The sequence below is a fragment of the Tachyglossus aculeatus genome, chromosome 18, assembly GCF_015852505.1.
Source record: "Tachyglossus aculeatus isolate mTacAcu1 chromosome 18, mTacAcu1.pri, whole genome shotgun sequence".
NCBI lineage: Eukaryota > Metazoa > Chordata > Mammalia > Monotremata > Tachyglossidae > Tachyglossus > Tachyglossus aculeatus.
Window position 1 is genome coordinate 37,929,564 of NC_052083.1, and position 15,543 is coordinate 37,945,106.

The 15,543-nt window shown below is 47.8% G+C and overlaps 1 protein-coding gene across 1 annotated transcript; it reads right to left on the minus strand.

The window, feature by feature from the left end:
* Positions 1–2,803: 2,803 nt before the first annotated feature.
* Positions 2,804–15,083, minus strand: PRDX1 (peroxiredoxin 1). The gene is made up of 6 exons (XM_038760647.1): positions 15,003–15,083; positions 10,588–10,704; positions 7,949–8,102; positions 7,521–7,643; positions 6,763–6,893; positions 2,804–3,164 (listed from the first exon to the last, which is right to left on the minus strand). Exons 2-6 carry the CDS (start codon positions 10,691–10,693, stop codon positions 3,079–3,081), a joined length of 600 nt encoding a protein of 199 aa, XP_038616575.1. The 5' UTR covers positions 10,694–10,704; positions 15,003–15,083; the 3' UTR covers positions 2,804–3,078.
* Between the last annotated feature and the right edge of the window lie 460 nt (positions 15,084–15,543).

The window sequence follows — 15,543 nt, forward strand, 5'->3', positions numbered from 1 at the left end:
TACTAAGCACTGGGGTGGGTACAAGCAAATCGGGCTGGACACAGTCCCTGTGCCATGACTGTGAGCCCACTGTTGGGTAGGGACTGTCTCTATATGTTGCCAACTTGGACTTCCCAAGCGCTTAGTACAGTGCTCTGCACATGGTAAGTGCTTAATACTATTGAATGAATGAATGAATATGGGGCTCACAATCTACATCCCCATTTTACAGATGAGGTCATTGAGGTCCAAAGAAATGATTTGCTCAAGGTCACACAAAAGATAAGCACGAGAGCAAAGTTTCTGGGGTACACTTCACCCCTTTACCAGCATGGCTTGGGGTAAACCACCCCCCTCTCTTTCTGAATAATAATAATTGTGGTATTTGTTAAGTGCTTACCAGGCACTGCACTAAGCACTGGGGTGGATCAAGCAAATCGGGTTGGATGCAGTCTCTGCCTCACATGGGGCTCAGTCTTAATCCCCATTTTAGAGATGAGGTAACTGAGGAACAGAGAAGTAACTTGCCCAAGGCCAAACAGCAGTCAAGTAGCAGTATTTACCGTCCCATTCATTTTAATGATGTGCATCTAGCTTTAATTCTAGTTGTTCTGACGACTTGACACCTGTCTATAATGTTTTGTTTTGTTGTCTGGCTCTCCCCCTTCTAGACTGTGAGCCCGTTGTTGGGTAGGGACCATCTCTATATGTTGCCAACTTGGACTTCCCAAGCGCTTAGTACAGTGCTCTGCACGCAGTAAGCGCTCAATAAATATGACTGAATGAATGAGAGCCAGGATTAGAATCCCCCTACCCTAGAGGGCCAGGTGAGCTTTGGGCAGCAGCCGGGTGCAGCCTGACAGTCGCAGCCGACCTTAAGGCCTCATGGCCTAGTTGTTTTTTCTTAATAGTATCTATTAAGCACTTTTGTATTAAGCACTGGGATAGGTACAAGATAATTAGGGTGGACACAGTCCCACGGTCTAAATAGGAGGGAATAAGATTTAATCCTCCTTTTACGTAAGGAGACAGGCAGTGATTTGCCCAAGGTCTCAGCAGGCATGTGAATCAATCGTATTTATTGAGTGCTTACTGTGGGCTGAGCACTGTACTAAGTGCTTGGGAAGTCCAAGTTGGCAACATATACAGTCCCTACCCAACAGTGGGCTCACAGTCTAAAAGGGGGAGACAGGTTAAGTCCCCTGAGCCCCAGGCTGTGCTTTCCCCTAGGCTTCCTTGCTTCCCTAGTGAAAAGAACTTGGGTTTGAATCCAGAGCTCTGCTTTCTAATCCCATCCCTGGCTAAGGGCCCCTCAGATGAGCCCCTCACCCTCTCCAAAGCTGTTTCCTCATCTTACCTCAGAACATCATTCTCACCTGGAATAGGGACTGTGATGATCCGATCACCTCAGTGCTATGACATAATACCATAATATGATTTACTATTTATAAGTTCTATTCATGTCAGTCTCCCCCTCTAGACCGTAAGCTCACTGCGGGCAGGGACCGTGTCTTGACGTGTACTCCTCCGAATGCTTAGTACAGTGCTCTGCACCCCGTAAGCACTAAGATTAGGGAAGCTGGAGATTGAGATTTGTGCCAAGACAGAGGGCTCCACACCACTGCAGTAGCCCGTGGCTCAGCGGAAAGAGCCCGGGCTTTGGAGTCAGAGGTCATGGGTTCGAATCCCAGCTCCGCCACATGTCTGCTGTGTGACCTTGGGCAAGTCACTTCACTTCTCTGAGCCTGTTACCTCATCTGTAAAATGGGGATGAAGACGGTGAGCCCCACGTGGGATAACCTGATCACCTTGTATCTTCCCCAGCGCTTAGAACAGTGCACATAGTAAGCACTTAACAAATGCCATCATCATCATCACTCCCTTCTAAAACAGGCTGCTAGTGCTCTCCTTTGCAATAGCTTTGGGAGGGAACCTTGTCCTGATTGCGGATTTCTCTCCAGGGGTAGTCCTTTCACCCTCCCCTGAAATCCCTATTCAGCCAAGGTCCTCTGATGAGAAAACCAGGGGCCTCTTCCTCCACCCCCACCCCTCCCTATCTTCTCATGGTGCCAGCGGAGTAGGGGGAGAGAAGGCCCCAGCTGTTCCCACCTCACGTGGGAGTATCCATTGCTTACGGAAACCTTGGGCCCATTTGAAAAGAATCCAGGCCGTGGGCATGAGTTATAATGAAGACGGAAAGGTAACACCCAGCTCCAAATTCTCACTGCCCTTGAGTGGCCCATCAGTGGCCCATCGTGCTGTGCAGAGTCAGGATACTGGTTTGATCTTTCTCCCCTTCTCTATTCCCAGCTCCCCACCCGCTGTACCTTTTTGCTTCCCGTTGCCCTCTTAGCTCCTGGGGCTTGTGACCCTGCGATTCCCGGTTTGGGAAAACTGCTTCCCCACCCGAGCCCCGATACTAGTTCAGGCCGGTGGCCGGCACGTGCCTGCCACGGCCAAGAGACATGCATCAAGGAGCACAAGCTTGCCGGTGGCAACCTTCCTGCCTATGTCAGTTCTCACCCAGCCCTCTGCATCATCATCAATCGTTATTTATTGAGCGCTTACTGTGTGCAGAGCACTGGACTAAGCGCTTGGGAAGTACAAGTTGGCAACATATAGAGACAGTCCCTACCCAACAGTGGGCTCACAGTCTGAAAGCATCACGGGGGGAAGCACACATCACAAAAGAGAAGGAGTGGGAGAAAAATATTATCAGGCTCCTCCGCCAACCTAGGGTCTCCCGTCAGGATCTTGAGTCGTACTGCAATGCGCCAGGGGAAGGAGAGGTGGTTCGGACTGACACAAACGGGACACGACCAGAGAGGAGGACACTTCTTAGGTTTTAATAGGACTACAGGTTGTCAGTTATTCCTGGAGGTAACATTAGGCCTGTTGCCGTTCCACAGTACACACTCCTAGTGCATTATTCACAAGAATCATTTGGTTCACCCCAAACCAAGCACTTAGCCACTTGGCATGGCTGGGTCTAAAGCCCCCCCCGCCCCGGGATTGAAAACAATGAAAAATATTAGCATTTGTTCTTCTTACATCAAGACGGCAAGCTGAGAGTTGCAGGCTTCAGGGAAGAGAGCCAGCTTATTTGTGCTTGGAGAAATACTCTTTACTCTTCTCCACGTCAGGCTTGATGGTGTCACTTCCAGGTTTCCAGCCAGCAGGACACACTGAAAGGCACAAAGAAGTGTCACAAACCATGGGTAAGGGTTCTACTGGTGCTTAAAAGCAGGACACGGGGAAAGCTCTCGCTCTCTATTCTTGTTCCTGGTACCAAGTGATTTTTTGGGGGGTGGGGGGGGGGGTGTTGGGGGTTGGCATGGTATTTGTTACTGTACTACATTAAGCACGGGGGTAGATACAAATTCATCAGGTTGGGCACAGTCACCATCCCACATTAGGCTCACGGTCTTAATCCCCATTCTACAGATGAGTTGACGGGCACAGACAAAAAGTGACTTGCCCTAAAAATCAAACGGCAGACAAGTGGCCGAGCCAGGGTTTAGAACCCAGGTCCTTCTGATTCCCAGGCCCGGGCTCTATTCACTAGGCCATGGGGCTTCTCCTCATTCACTCATTCATTCAATCGTATTTACTGAGCGCTTACTGTGTGCAGAGCACTATACTAAGAGCTTGGGAAGTCCAAGTTGGCAACATATTCAATCATATTTATTGAGCGCTTACTATGTGCAAAGCACTGTGGGCTCAATCAATCAATCAATTGTATTTATTGAGCGCTTACTGTGTGCAGAGCACTGTACTAAGCGCTTGGGAAGTCCAAGTTGGCAACATATAGAGACGGTCCCTACCAAACAATGGGCTCACAGTCTAGAAGGGGAAAGACAGACAACAAAACAAAACACATAAAATAAAATAAACAGAATATGTACAAGTAAAATAGAGTAATAAATATGTACAAACATATATACAGGTGATACATACAGGTATATGGATGTATCATATACATACATACAGAATAAAGAACCTGTATATACAGGCATATATATATATACAAGTAGAGAAGCAGCGTGGCTCAGTGGGAAAGAGCCCGGGCTTTGGAGTCAGGTCATGGGTTCAAATCCCAGCTCTGCCAATTGTCAGCTGTGTGACTTGGGCAAGTCACTTCACTTCTCTGGGCCTCAGTTCCCTCATCTGTAAAATGGGGATGAAGACTGTGAGGGCCCCCCCCGTGGGACAACCTGATCACTTTGTAACCTCCCCAGGGCTTAGAACAGTGCTTTGCACATAGTAAGCGCTTAATAAATGTCATCATTATTATTATTATATACATATACAGCGTTCTCCTAGCATGAGGGGCTCAAAGAAAATTGTAGGAAAGGGTCCTCGATCTTTTAAGTGGAAGAATTCAGGGGACTAATCAGAGAGGGAGGAAGCTGGGGCCTGTGTCTCTGTACTTCATCATCATCATCATCATCAATCGTATTTATTGAGCGCTTACTGTGTGCAGAGCACTGTACTAAGCGCTTGGGAAGTACAAGTTGGCAACATATAGAGACAGTCCCTACCCAACAGTGGGTTCACAGTCTAAAAGTTTTGGATGCTTCAAGTTTTGGATGCTTCCATGAGCTCACATAATAAATAATGAGCTAGCGAGAGTGGAAGGGATATGAGAAGCCACAAAAGGGCAATGAGGAAAACTTTCACCAGGCCTTAGGAGACTGGATCTCCAGCTGCCTTTTACTGTGCACCTCAGATGGCACCCTCAGCCTAAGCACTTGAAGGGGGGCACTAGAAGAAAAGCCGCCTCTCATCTACTCCAGAGGACTCGCTGCCTTTGGTCACACCCCGTCGAGGGCCAGCAGGCCTAGAGACATTCGATGGGTGGAGCGTTTGTCAGTAAAGGAACAGTTGTTAGCTGCAGGCCGATAAGAGTCAGGCAAGAGCGGGTTTGGCGGGTCAGGGAGAAAAATCTGGAAGATTTACATTCCGGGATCTGTAGAGAACTGAGCGGTTCTACCAGCAGAGATTTACTCCCCTAGTCTCCCAGGGAATCCTCCACGGTGAAGAGAAGCAGTGTGCCCCATCGGTTAGAACACAGGCCTGGGTCTGCCACTTGTCCGCTGTGTAACCTTGAGCAAGTCACTTCACTTCTCTGTGCCTCAGTTACCTCATCTTTAAAATGCGGATTAACCTTGAGACCTCCATGTGGTCCACCTGAAGAGCCTGTTTCTACCCCAGTGCTTAGTTCAGTGCCCGGCACGTAATAAGCGCTTAAATACCATTAAATTAAAAAAATAATAAAATTCCTGTCAGTTCCAGGGCTCCCCTCCCTGCCCCAGGGAGAGATTGGCCTGACTTTCTGAAGTTTACTGGGGTTTTCCCAAACATGCCAAAGAAAACTTCAAAAGCCAGTAATCCTCCAGAGACACTTGGGTGTCCCCCCAAGTGCCTATTAAATGCCGGCTGAGTGGAATTATCCCCTTGGGGAGAGGAGGTGCCTTACCATCAGGAACAATGGACAATTGAATCTAGTTTATTTTTTTTTTTTAAATGGCATTTTAAAAGCCCTATATGCCAGGCACTGTTCCAAGCGCTGGGGTAGATATAAAGTTATATAAAGATATAAAGTAATCAGGTTGGACACCGTCCCTATCCCACATGGGGCTCACAGTCTTAATCCCCATTTTAAGGATAACAGGCACAGAAGTGACTTGCTCAAGGTCACACAGCAGACAAGTGGCAGAGACAGGATTAGAACCCAGGCCCTTCCAAGTCCCAGGCCTGTGCTCTATCCACTAAGCCACATTGCTTCTCCATTGAGGGGACATTTAGGAAAGGAGGGGGGCCTGGCCCCCTGAAGCCAGACTGTCTGTGGGGTGCATAACTTAGGACTTCTTAAAATTTTGCCCAAAAAAAAAGGTGTTTAGGCAGCTTGGCTATGGCATGACCACACGTATTCTCTACATCCTGGGAAGGAAAGACCTTTGAGAGCTCATCCATTCCTCTTCCTCCAAGGACTGTAAAACACACTATACATTCCACTTTCATTTCTTTAGCCCTTCTGACAGCTTGTTCAAAAAACACTTGAACTTCCTAGCATCCCTCCTGCTACAGTTTAACACTTTCCATTATCTTCTGATCTAAAAAAACAATGAACAATCTCATTAATCATTTCCATCCTCTTCTTGGAATCCTAAACTAGGTTCTAATCCGGGCTCCACCACTTATGTGCCGTGTGACCTTGGGGAAGTCACTTCACTGTGCCTCAGTTACCTCTTTTGTAAAGTGGGGATTGAGACTGTGAGCCCCACATGGAACGGGGACTGTATCCAACCTGATTTATTTATATCCAACCCCAGAGCTTAATACAGTGCCTGGGAACGGGGACTGTATCCAACCTGATTTACTTATATCCAACCCCAGAGCTTAATACAGTGCCTGGTGCACGGTAAGCACTTAAATGCTATTATTATTATTAAGAAGCAGCGTGGCTCAGCGGAAAGAGCCCGGGCTTTGGGCAAGTCACTTAACTTCTCTGGGCCTCAGTTCTCTCATCTGGGAAATGGCGATTAAGACTGTAAGCCCCACGTGGGACAACCTGATCACCTTGTATCCCCCCAGTGCTTAGAACAGTGCTTGCACACAGTAAGCGCTTAACAAATACCATTATTATTATTATCATTATTATTTCCGGCTCTTCCAGAGTCGATAATCCCCTTTCCTTTTCTCATTTCACAGACCCCATCACTAACTTTTCTCCTGACCACGAGTCCCCTCAGGTCCCCCAGGCCCCTGGGGAACAGATACCTTCCCCGTGCTTGTCCGTGAACTGGAAAGCCTGCACCAGCCGTAGGGTCTCATCCACGGAGCGGCCGACGGGAAGGTCGTTGATGGTGATCTGCCGCAGGACTCCTTTCTCGTCGATGATGAACAAACCCCTAGGGAGGGAGAGCGGAGACAGAGCTGGGAGTAAGACTGGCCTCTCTGGGTGCTTTTAGCCTCATTTTGGCCACACCAGCCTACTTTATAGTGACCCTGCCCCGGGCACATTTTGCAAAGCCGACAGGAACTCAGCACCTCAATCCACAACTTCCCACTTCCATCCACCCACCCTCAACCCCACAGCATTTCCGTGCAAATCTATATATGATATATTACTGTTTATAACTCCATCTTCCCCTCTACATTGTAAGCTCGTTGTGGGCAGCGAACATCTTTAAACTCTGTTGTACTGTTCTCTCCCAAGCGCTTTGTTCATCCCAAGTCCAGCCCTGACTTGCTTTGGGAAAAGCAGTACTGGACGGCTTGGGTATTAGCCCTGGTTTTTCCTATTATTGTGATACTCTCGGCAGCTTCTTGTCAATTCCTTGTCTCCCACCTCCCCACCGAAGAGCTAGACTCATCTCCAGCTCCTTTTAGCTCTGCACACAGTAAGCGCTCATATGCCGTTGCTGACGATGACGACAATATGCCCAATAAGATCAGGATCAGCAGTTGAGTTGCCCGGCACATCTTGGTGTGGAATTAAATCCTAAAGCTCAGAAGGACAGAGGATCAGTCCTCACCTGAACGAGATGCCTTCGTCTTCCTTTAAGACCCCGTAGTCAAGAGCGATGCGGCGCTTCGCGTCAGATACCAAAGGGATGTTCATGGGACCGAGTCCACCTTGTTTCTTGGGCGTATTGATCCTGGAGGTGACAACGACATCTGTCTAGACTGTAAACTCCCTGATGGCGGGGATCCAGTCTAGTATCAACTGGCCTCTCCGGAGCACTTGGGAAAGCACAGTGCTCCATAGGGACTACTGTAATCTAGGCTGAGGGGCAACAAGTTTTAGGATGACTTTCGGATTGAGGATTTGAGGGGGGGGGGAGAATGGAGTCAATACTAGGAGGGTGTCAAAGCCCCGCTCCCTGTTCACAACAAACTCTTCAATTTCTCCCTCCTCCCACCCCCGTTGGCAACGAGCAAATGCCTCTCAGCCCCGGATTACCAAGCAAGGTGGCAGAACTGCGAATCCACCGAAGCGCCGATCACTTGACAGTTGATTTTCTTAAACTCGTCGGCTCGCTCACTGAACGCAATGATCTCCGTTGGACACACGAAGGTGAAGTCAAGGGGGTAGAAAAAGAACACCACATATTTCCCTAAGGAGGAGGAGAGAGCGTCAGGACCAGCCTGGAGTCATGGTTTGCTTCGGGCGCTGAAAGGAGGGGCTGGTGGTTAGGTGAATAATCCAATAATCCAACCAGGTAGCTCACTGGGTATGGAAAAACTGAATCACTGCCCTATTAAAAATGAAGCATCTGTTGGCAAATGACTCGCTGGTGCAAATGGGAGGTGGAAAATGCAGAAAATTCATCCCGAGTCCAGCCCTGACTTGCTTTGGGAAAAGCAGTGTTGGACGGCTTGGGTATTAGCCCTGGTTTTTCCTATTATTGTGATACCCTCAGCAGCTTCTTGTCAATTCCTTGTCTCCCACCTCCCCACTGAAGAGCTAGACTCATCTCCAGCTCCTTTTAGCACACGGTGGTCCGTTCATTCAGCACTTAATGTGAGCAAAGTTGGGTAGGGCCTGTCTATGTTGCCGCTCTGTACTTCCCAAGCGCTTAGCATAGTGCTCTACACGCAGTAAATGCTCAATAAATACGATTGCATGAATGAATGAATGAATGTGGCAGCCAGATTTCTATTATATACCTAGGCCAAAATGGAAAATGATCCTCCTTCCTTATGGTCATAACTAATTGGGTCTAGATCACCTGGACACTGAGTCTGGGCCACAATTGGAATGGAAACTCCTTGTGGTCAGGGAATGCATCTCGTGCTCCTGTTCGACTTCCTAGAAGCTTGATGTCATTGATATGTCATTCGGTAGGAGGCTCAATAAATGCCACAGAGACATCTCTGGAGATTTGGGGCCCTGGAAAATTGGAACCTGGTTTGGGAACTTCTGCGAGGGCTTTTTGCGGGGAGGTCTGGACTCCCTAAGGCTTTAATGGGTTGGGGGTCCTTTAAGGGTCTGAAGTTACTCCCACTCACTTTCCAACCCAGAGCCGCTTGAAACATCTCCTAGTCATTACTGCAGGACTTCCACAAAGTTTGGGCGACTTCAGGAAGTCTGGCCCTGAATCACTACAGGCTGGGGACTTCCCCAGAGCCCGCAAACACTGCTTCTCCATTGGCTGGACTGGGAAGTTTAGCAAATGCTCCTCGGATACAGCTCAACTCTAGCAGTCAAATGTTTCCCTCAACTTCAACACTTCAAACTCTGGTACCAGGAGTAACTGAAAGTCACCTGGTGGTTAATATTTCAGTCGAGTGAAGCGTGGTTTCCATTATGTAAACATTTTTGTGGACAGGTGTCATCCCAGAGAATCCATTTTTACTACTCCAGGTGGAGAGGGAGCAGAGGAAATATAATTACTAACTTTTGGCTATTTGCCAAGCAGTGGCTACTGAAATCTGGCCCATGTCAGCCATTGCATCGCCTTGGGAAACAAAGTGGCCTACTGGAATAATGATGTTAAGTAATGACTGTATTTGTTAAGCGCTTACTAAATGTCAAGCACTGTTCTAAGCACTGGGGTGCATTACAAGCTAATCGGGTTAGACAGTCCCTGTCTCAGGCCTGGGATTCTATTTATTCTATTTATTTATTTTATTTTGTTAGTATGTTTGGTTTTGTTCTCTGTCTCCCCCATTTAGACTGTGAGCCCACTGTTGGGTAGGGACTGTCTCTATAGGTTGCAAATTTGTACTTCCCAAGCGCTTAGTACAGTGCTCTACACACAGTAAGCGCTCAGTAAATACGATTGATGATGATGATGATGACCTGGGTTCTAATCCCAGCTTTGCCACTCGCTTGCTGTGTGACCTTGGGCCAGTCACTTCACTGTCCCTCATCTGTAAAAAAAAAAAATAATAATTGCACTATCTGTTAGGCACTTACTCTGTGCCAGGCACTCTACTAAGCCCTATGATAGATACAAGCTAATTGGGTTGAACACAGTCCCTGTCCTATATTGGGCTCAGTCGTAATCCCCGTTTTACAGGCACAGAGAAGTTAAGTGACTTGTCCAAAGTCACACAGGAAACAAGAGGCGAGGCTGGGATTAGAACCCAGCTCTCCTGGGGGCGGGGGGGCGGCAAGGCAAGCTGGATAGAGCAGATGACTGGGAGTCAGGAGAACTTGGGTTCCAGTCCCTGCTCAGCCAGTTGTCTGCTGGATGATCGGGGCAACTCACTTCACTTCTCTGGGCTTCAGTTCCCTCATCTGCACAATGGGGATTAATACCGTGAGCCCCATGTGGGACGTGGTCTGCGTCCAGTCCGATTAGTCTGTATCTAACCCAGCTCTTAGAACAGTGCCTGGCACAGAGTAAGGGCTTTACTAATACCACTAAGAAGGAAATGGTTAAAAATATGGAGTTAAAACTATTCTTTCCATCCCCCGTGGCTGGAAATATCCACTCATATTATGGATTTTAATTCCTTGGTGTGGTCAAGGTCCGCCTACAAAAGAAAAGGGCTCTGAAGGTGTAGCACTGAAACAGCACTTTGCGGACTGGGACTGAATACAGACATTCACATCATAAGATTAGTCCCACTTTAATTAGTTTAATTATTTACCTTTGTAGTCAGAGAGGCTTATCTCTTTGAACTGCCCATCTGGCATGACAGCTGTGGCTTTGAAGTTGGGGGCCGGGTGCCCAATTTTAGCATTCCCTGCAGACATTCTGATATCACCTGGAAGAGATGCATGAGGCATTAAATAACTCATCGTTGATTTAAGTGTGGAACTACAAGGTAGCATCCGAAAGACCGGTTATGGGAACCACGCCCTAGTTTCAGAGTTCAGCTCTGCAGTAGTTCAAAGCACAGGATTCTGCAGAGAGGCAGCATTTCGTTGACTATTGCAAGGATCTGCTAAAGAGAAAGGAGACTATGATTCAGTGCCTTCCCTCAAAAGCCGGAAGATCTCTTTCATCTCAGTTGCCTGTGACTATATTTTATAGACAGGTATCACCCCAGGTTTCGTGTGCCTTTCCAGGAAGGTACCCTGTCCCTGAACTTAGGCCAGCAATGAAATACACCCAACAGGAGGTGGTGGCAGCAGTTTGGCAATGCTTAATTCTCCTCCACAGATGCATTTAGTGGAAGCAAAGACAAGCCCAGATTGGAGAGGAGGAATCAATCAATCAATCATATTTATTGAGCGCTATGTGCAGAGCACTGTACTAAGCGCTTGGGAAGTACAAACTGGCAACATATAGAGACAGTCCCTACCCAACATTGGGCTCACAGTCTAAAAGGGGGAGACAGAGGAAAAAAAAAAAATACCAAACATACTAACAAAATAAAATAAATAGAATAGATACGTAGGAAGAAAGAAGAAAGAAGAAAAAGAAATAAGAAAGAAAAGAAAGATATGTAGAGGAAGGAAAAAAAAGAGCGCGAGACTTCTGCATTTGCACAAGTTACAGAATTCATTACACAGCTGATTAACTGCACATGGGGAAACCCAAAGGATCTTTAAAGTGGCCTGAAGAAACTCAGGTCTGGCCAGGAAATAAGACTCCCTGGGGTCACCATCAGATAGACACTGGGGGAGAAATCAGCCTGAAATAGCAAAATCCCATCCAGGGTGCCTAGAGAGATTACTAGTGGTTCTGAGAAGCAGTTTGAACCTTTATGAGTTTACTTTCCATTAGGAATAAAGAGCTCCCTCATATTTGAACACACCCTCTAAGTCCAAGTCCTGCAGGCTTAATAATGTAGTCATTATTAATAATGACTTGGTGTAGCAATCCCTCTGATGTGCTGATTGGAAGAAAACAAGGTAGCGTTTTCAGAGCCATGTGGTTGAAAGCCTACTGCAAGGAAGAGTGTCGATCCAATGAAGACTCACTCCCGGCTCTAGCAATTGCTTGCTGCGGGAACTCGGGCAAGTTGCTTCACTTCTCTGGGCCTCGGTTTCCTCAACTGTGAAGTGGGGATACTCATTCTTCCTCCTACTTGGATTGTGAGCTCCATGCGGGACAGGGGCTGTTTTTTACTTAGCCTTCCTGAGCGCTTAGAACAGAGTGTGACATTTTAAGTGCTTAAATACCACCCCCCCGCCCCACAAAAAATAAAAAGCACTCAGAGGGGGTGGAGGCAAGGATGGACAAGGGGCTCTCTCTGCTTAACCAAACAGCATCGAGGACCACACACCCTTAATGGCAGGTGGTAGAAAGTTCCGCCCCATGTCCTCTACATCCTGCCATCCCCCTCCAGGGAATGGTCATCCTGGGCCTTTCCCAAATCCACAGGCGGCTGCGACATGTTTGTACATATTTATTACTCTATTTATTTATTTTACTTGTACATATCTATTTATTTTATTTTGTTAGTATGTTTGGTTTTGTTCTCTGCCTCCCCCTTTTAGACTGTGAGCCCACTGTTGGGTAGGGACTGCATATGTTGCCAATTTGTACTTCCCAAGCGCTTAGCACAGTGCTCTGCACATAGTAAGCGCTCAATAAATACGATTGATGATGATGATGATGACGACCAAACGCCACCGACCCCAGCGTGATCTAGTGGATGAAACACGGGCCAGAGTCAGAAGGACCTGGGTTCCAATCCAGACTCTGCCACCTGCCTGCTGTGTGACCCTGGGCAAGTCACTTCACTGGGCCTCAGTTTCCTCATCCTGTAAAATGGGATTAAGACTGTGGGACGGGGCTGTGTCCAACCCTATTATCTTCTATCTAACCCCTCGCTTAGAACAGTGCCTGGCACATAGTAAGCGCTTAAATACCACAGTTATTATTAACGCTGCCACCTCTGGAGAAAGCTCCCCTTCTAGATTGTGAGCCCGTTGTTGGGCAGGGACCGTCTCCCTACGTGGCTGATTTGTTCTTTCCAAGCGCTTAGTACAGTGCTCAGTACACAGTAGGCGCTCAATAAATACGACTGAATAAAGCAGCACCACCTACACCATACACCCGCCCTCCTCACGCCACTGGTTTCATTTCACGCTGCTTTTGTGCATTTGGGGGGCGCTTTCTTGCAGGTGACCTACAATCAATCGTATTTATTGCGCGCTTACTGTGTGCAGAGCACTGTACTAAGCGCTTGGGAAGTACAAGTCATCATCATCATCATCATCAATCGTATTTATTGAGTGCTTACTGTGTGCAGAGCACTGTACTAAGCGCTTGGGAAGTACAAGTCGGCAACATATAGAGACAGTCCCTACCCAACAGTGGGCTCACAGTCTAGAAGACTCCAGGCCAGAACTGCCTTAAGGGTAAAAAGACTAGAAGCCCCTTGTGGGCAGGGATTCTCTCTCTATTGCTGGGCTGTACTTTCCAAGCGCTTAATATAGTGTTCTGCACACAATCAGCACTACGATTAAATGTAGAAGCCCCCCGTGTGAACCCACCCGGGGGAAGGCCAGGCCCCATCCTCTCCGCCCAAGATCCCCCCATCAGGCAAGTCATTTAACTTCTCTGGGCCTCAGTTACCTCGTCTGTAAAATGGGGATTAAGAATGTGAGCCCCCCGTGGGACAACCTGATCACCTTGTAACCTCCCCAGCGCTTAGAACAGTGCTTTGCACATAGTAAGCGCTTAATAAATGTTATCATTATTATTATCCTCCCTAGTCCGGGCCTCAATCCCCTCGTCTGTAAAATAATAATTACAATGATGGCATTTGTTGCCAACTTGTACTTCCCAAGCGCTTAGTACAGTGCTCTGCACACAGTAAGCGCTCAATAAATACGATTGATTGATTGATTCAGCCAACACAAAACATATTAACAAAATAAAATAAATAGAATACGAACAAGTAAAATAGAGTAATAAATATGTACAAACATATATAGTCTTCTAGACTGTGAGCCCACTGTTGGGTAGGGCCCGTCTCTATATGTTGCCAACTTGTACTTCCCAAGCGCTTAGTACAGTGCTCTGCACACAGTAAGCGCTCAATAAATACGATTGAAAGAATGAATGAATATATCCATATATACAGGTGATATACATATTAGAGCGCCAGGCCCATAGGAAGCGCCTAACAAATTCATTCAATCATTCATTCATTCAATCGTATTTATTGAGCGCTTCTTGTGTGCGGAGCACTGTACTAACCGCTTAGCACTGTATGAATCAATCAATCGTATTTATTGAGCGCTTACTGTGTGCAGAGCACTGTACTAACCGCTTAGCACTGTATGAATCAATCAATCGTATTTATTGAGCGCTTACTGTGTGCAGAGCACTGTACTAACCGCTTAGCACTGTATGAATCAATCAATCGTATTTACTGAGCGCTTACCGTGTGCAGAGCACTGTACTAACCGCTTAGCACTGTATGAATCAATCGTATTTATTGAGCGCTTACTGTGTGCAGAGCACTGTACTAACCGCTTAACACTGTATGAATCAATCAATCGTATTTACTGAGCGCTTACCGTGTGCAGAGCACTGTACTAACCGCTTAGCACTGTATGAATCAATCATCAATCGTATTTATTGAGCGCTTACTGTGTGCAAAGCACTGTACTAAGCGCTTGGGAAGTCCAAGTTGGCAACATACAGAGACAGTCCCTACCCAACAGTGGGCTCACAATCTAGAATAATAATAATACTAATAAGATGGCATTTATTAAGCGCTTACTCTATGCAAAGCACTGTTCTAAGCGCTGGGGAGGTTACAAGGTGACCAGGTTGTCCCACGGGGGGCTCCCAGTCTTCATCCCCATTTTACAGATGAGGTCACTGAGGCCAGAGAAGTGAAGTGACTTGCCCAAAGCCACCCAGCCGACAGCTGGCGGAGCCGGGATTTGAACCCATGACCTCGGACTCCAAAGCCCGGGCTCTTTCCACGGAGCCACGCTAACTTCTCAAGAAGATGCCATGATTATTATTAGTAGCAGTAATAAATAATCACAATTATTATTACTTAAACCTTCTCTTACAACTGCAGGCACAGCCCAGACACCCCCTCCCCCCACACAAAGTCCCCGCAAGGGAGGGAAACTGAGGCCCGCTCACCGACTTCGCAGGAACCTCACACGACGACCACAGGCCTCAAACGCGCGAAGCCAACGGCGGCGGGCGGCTTTTATAACCTCGCTGCTCTCGCGAGACTTCGCGGGGGGGCGGTGGGGGGGTGACGAGAAGAGGCGGGGGGCGCGAGGAGAGTTAGCCCCGCCCCCTGCCTCGCGCCCAGCCAGCATGACTCGGCACATTCCCGCCCGCGCTTCCGGGAGCGCGCGCGCGCGCGCGTGCGCGCTGAGGAGCGGCCCCTCAATGGCGGCGGGCCCAGCCGCCTCACGAAGGGCGCATGCGCCGTCGCCACTTCTCGCCTCTTTAACGAGACCTCAGCGTGGGCCGCCCTCCCCTTAATAATCAATCATCAATCGTATTTATTGAGCGCTTACTGTGTGCAGAGCACTGCGCTAAGCGCTTGGGAAGTCCAAGTTGGCAACATCTAGAGGCAGTCCCTACCCAACAGCGGGCTCACAGTCTAGAAGGGGGAGACAGAGGACAAAACCAAACGTATTAGCAAGATAAAATAAATAGAATAAATAGG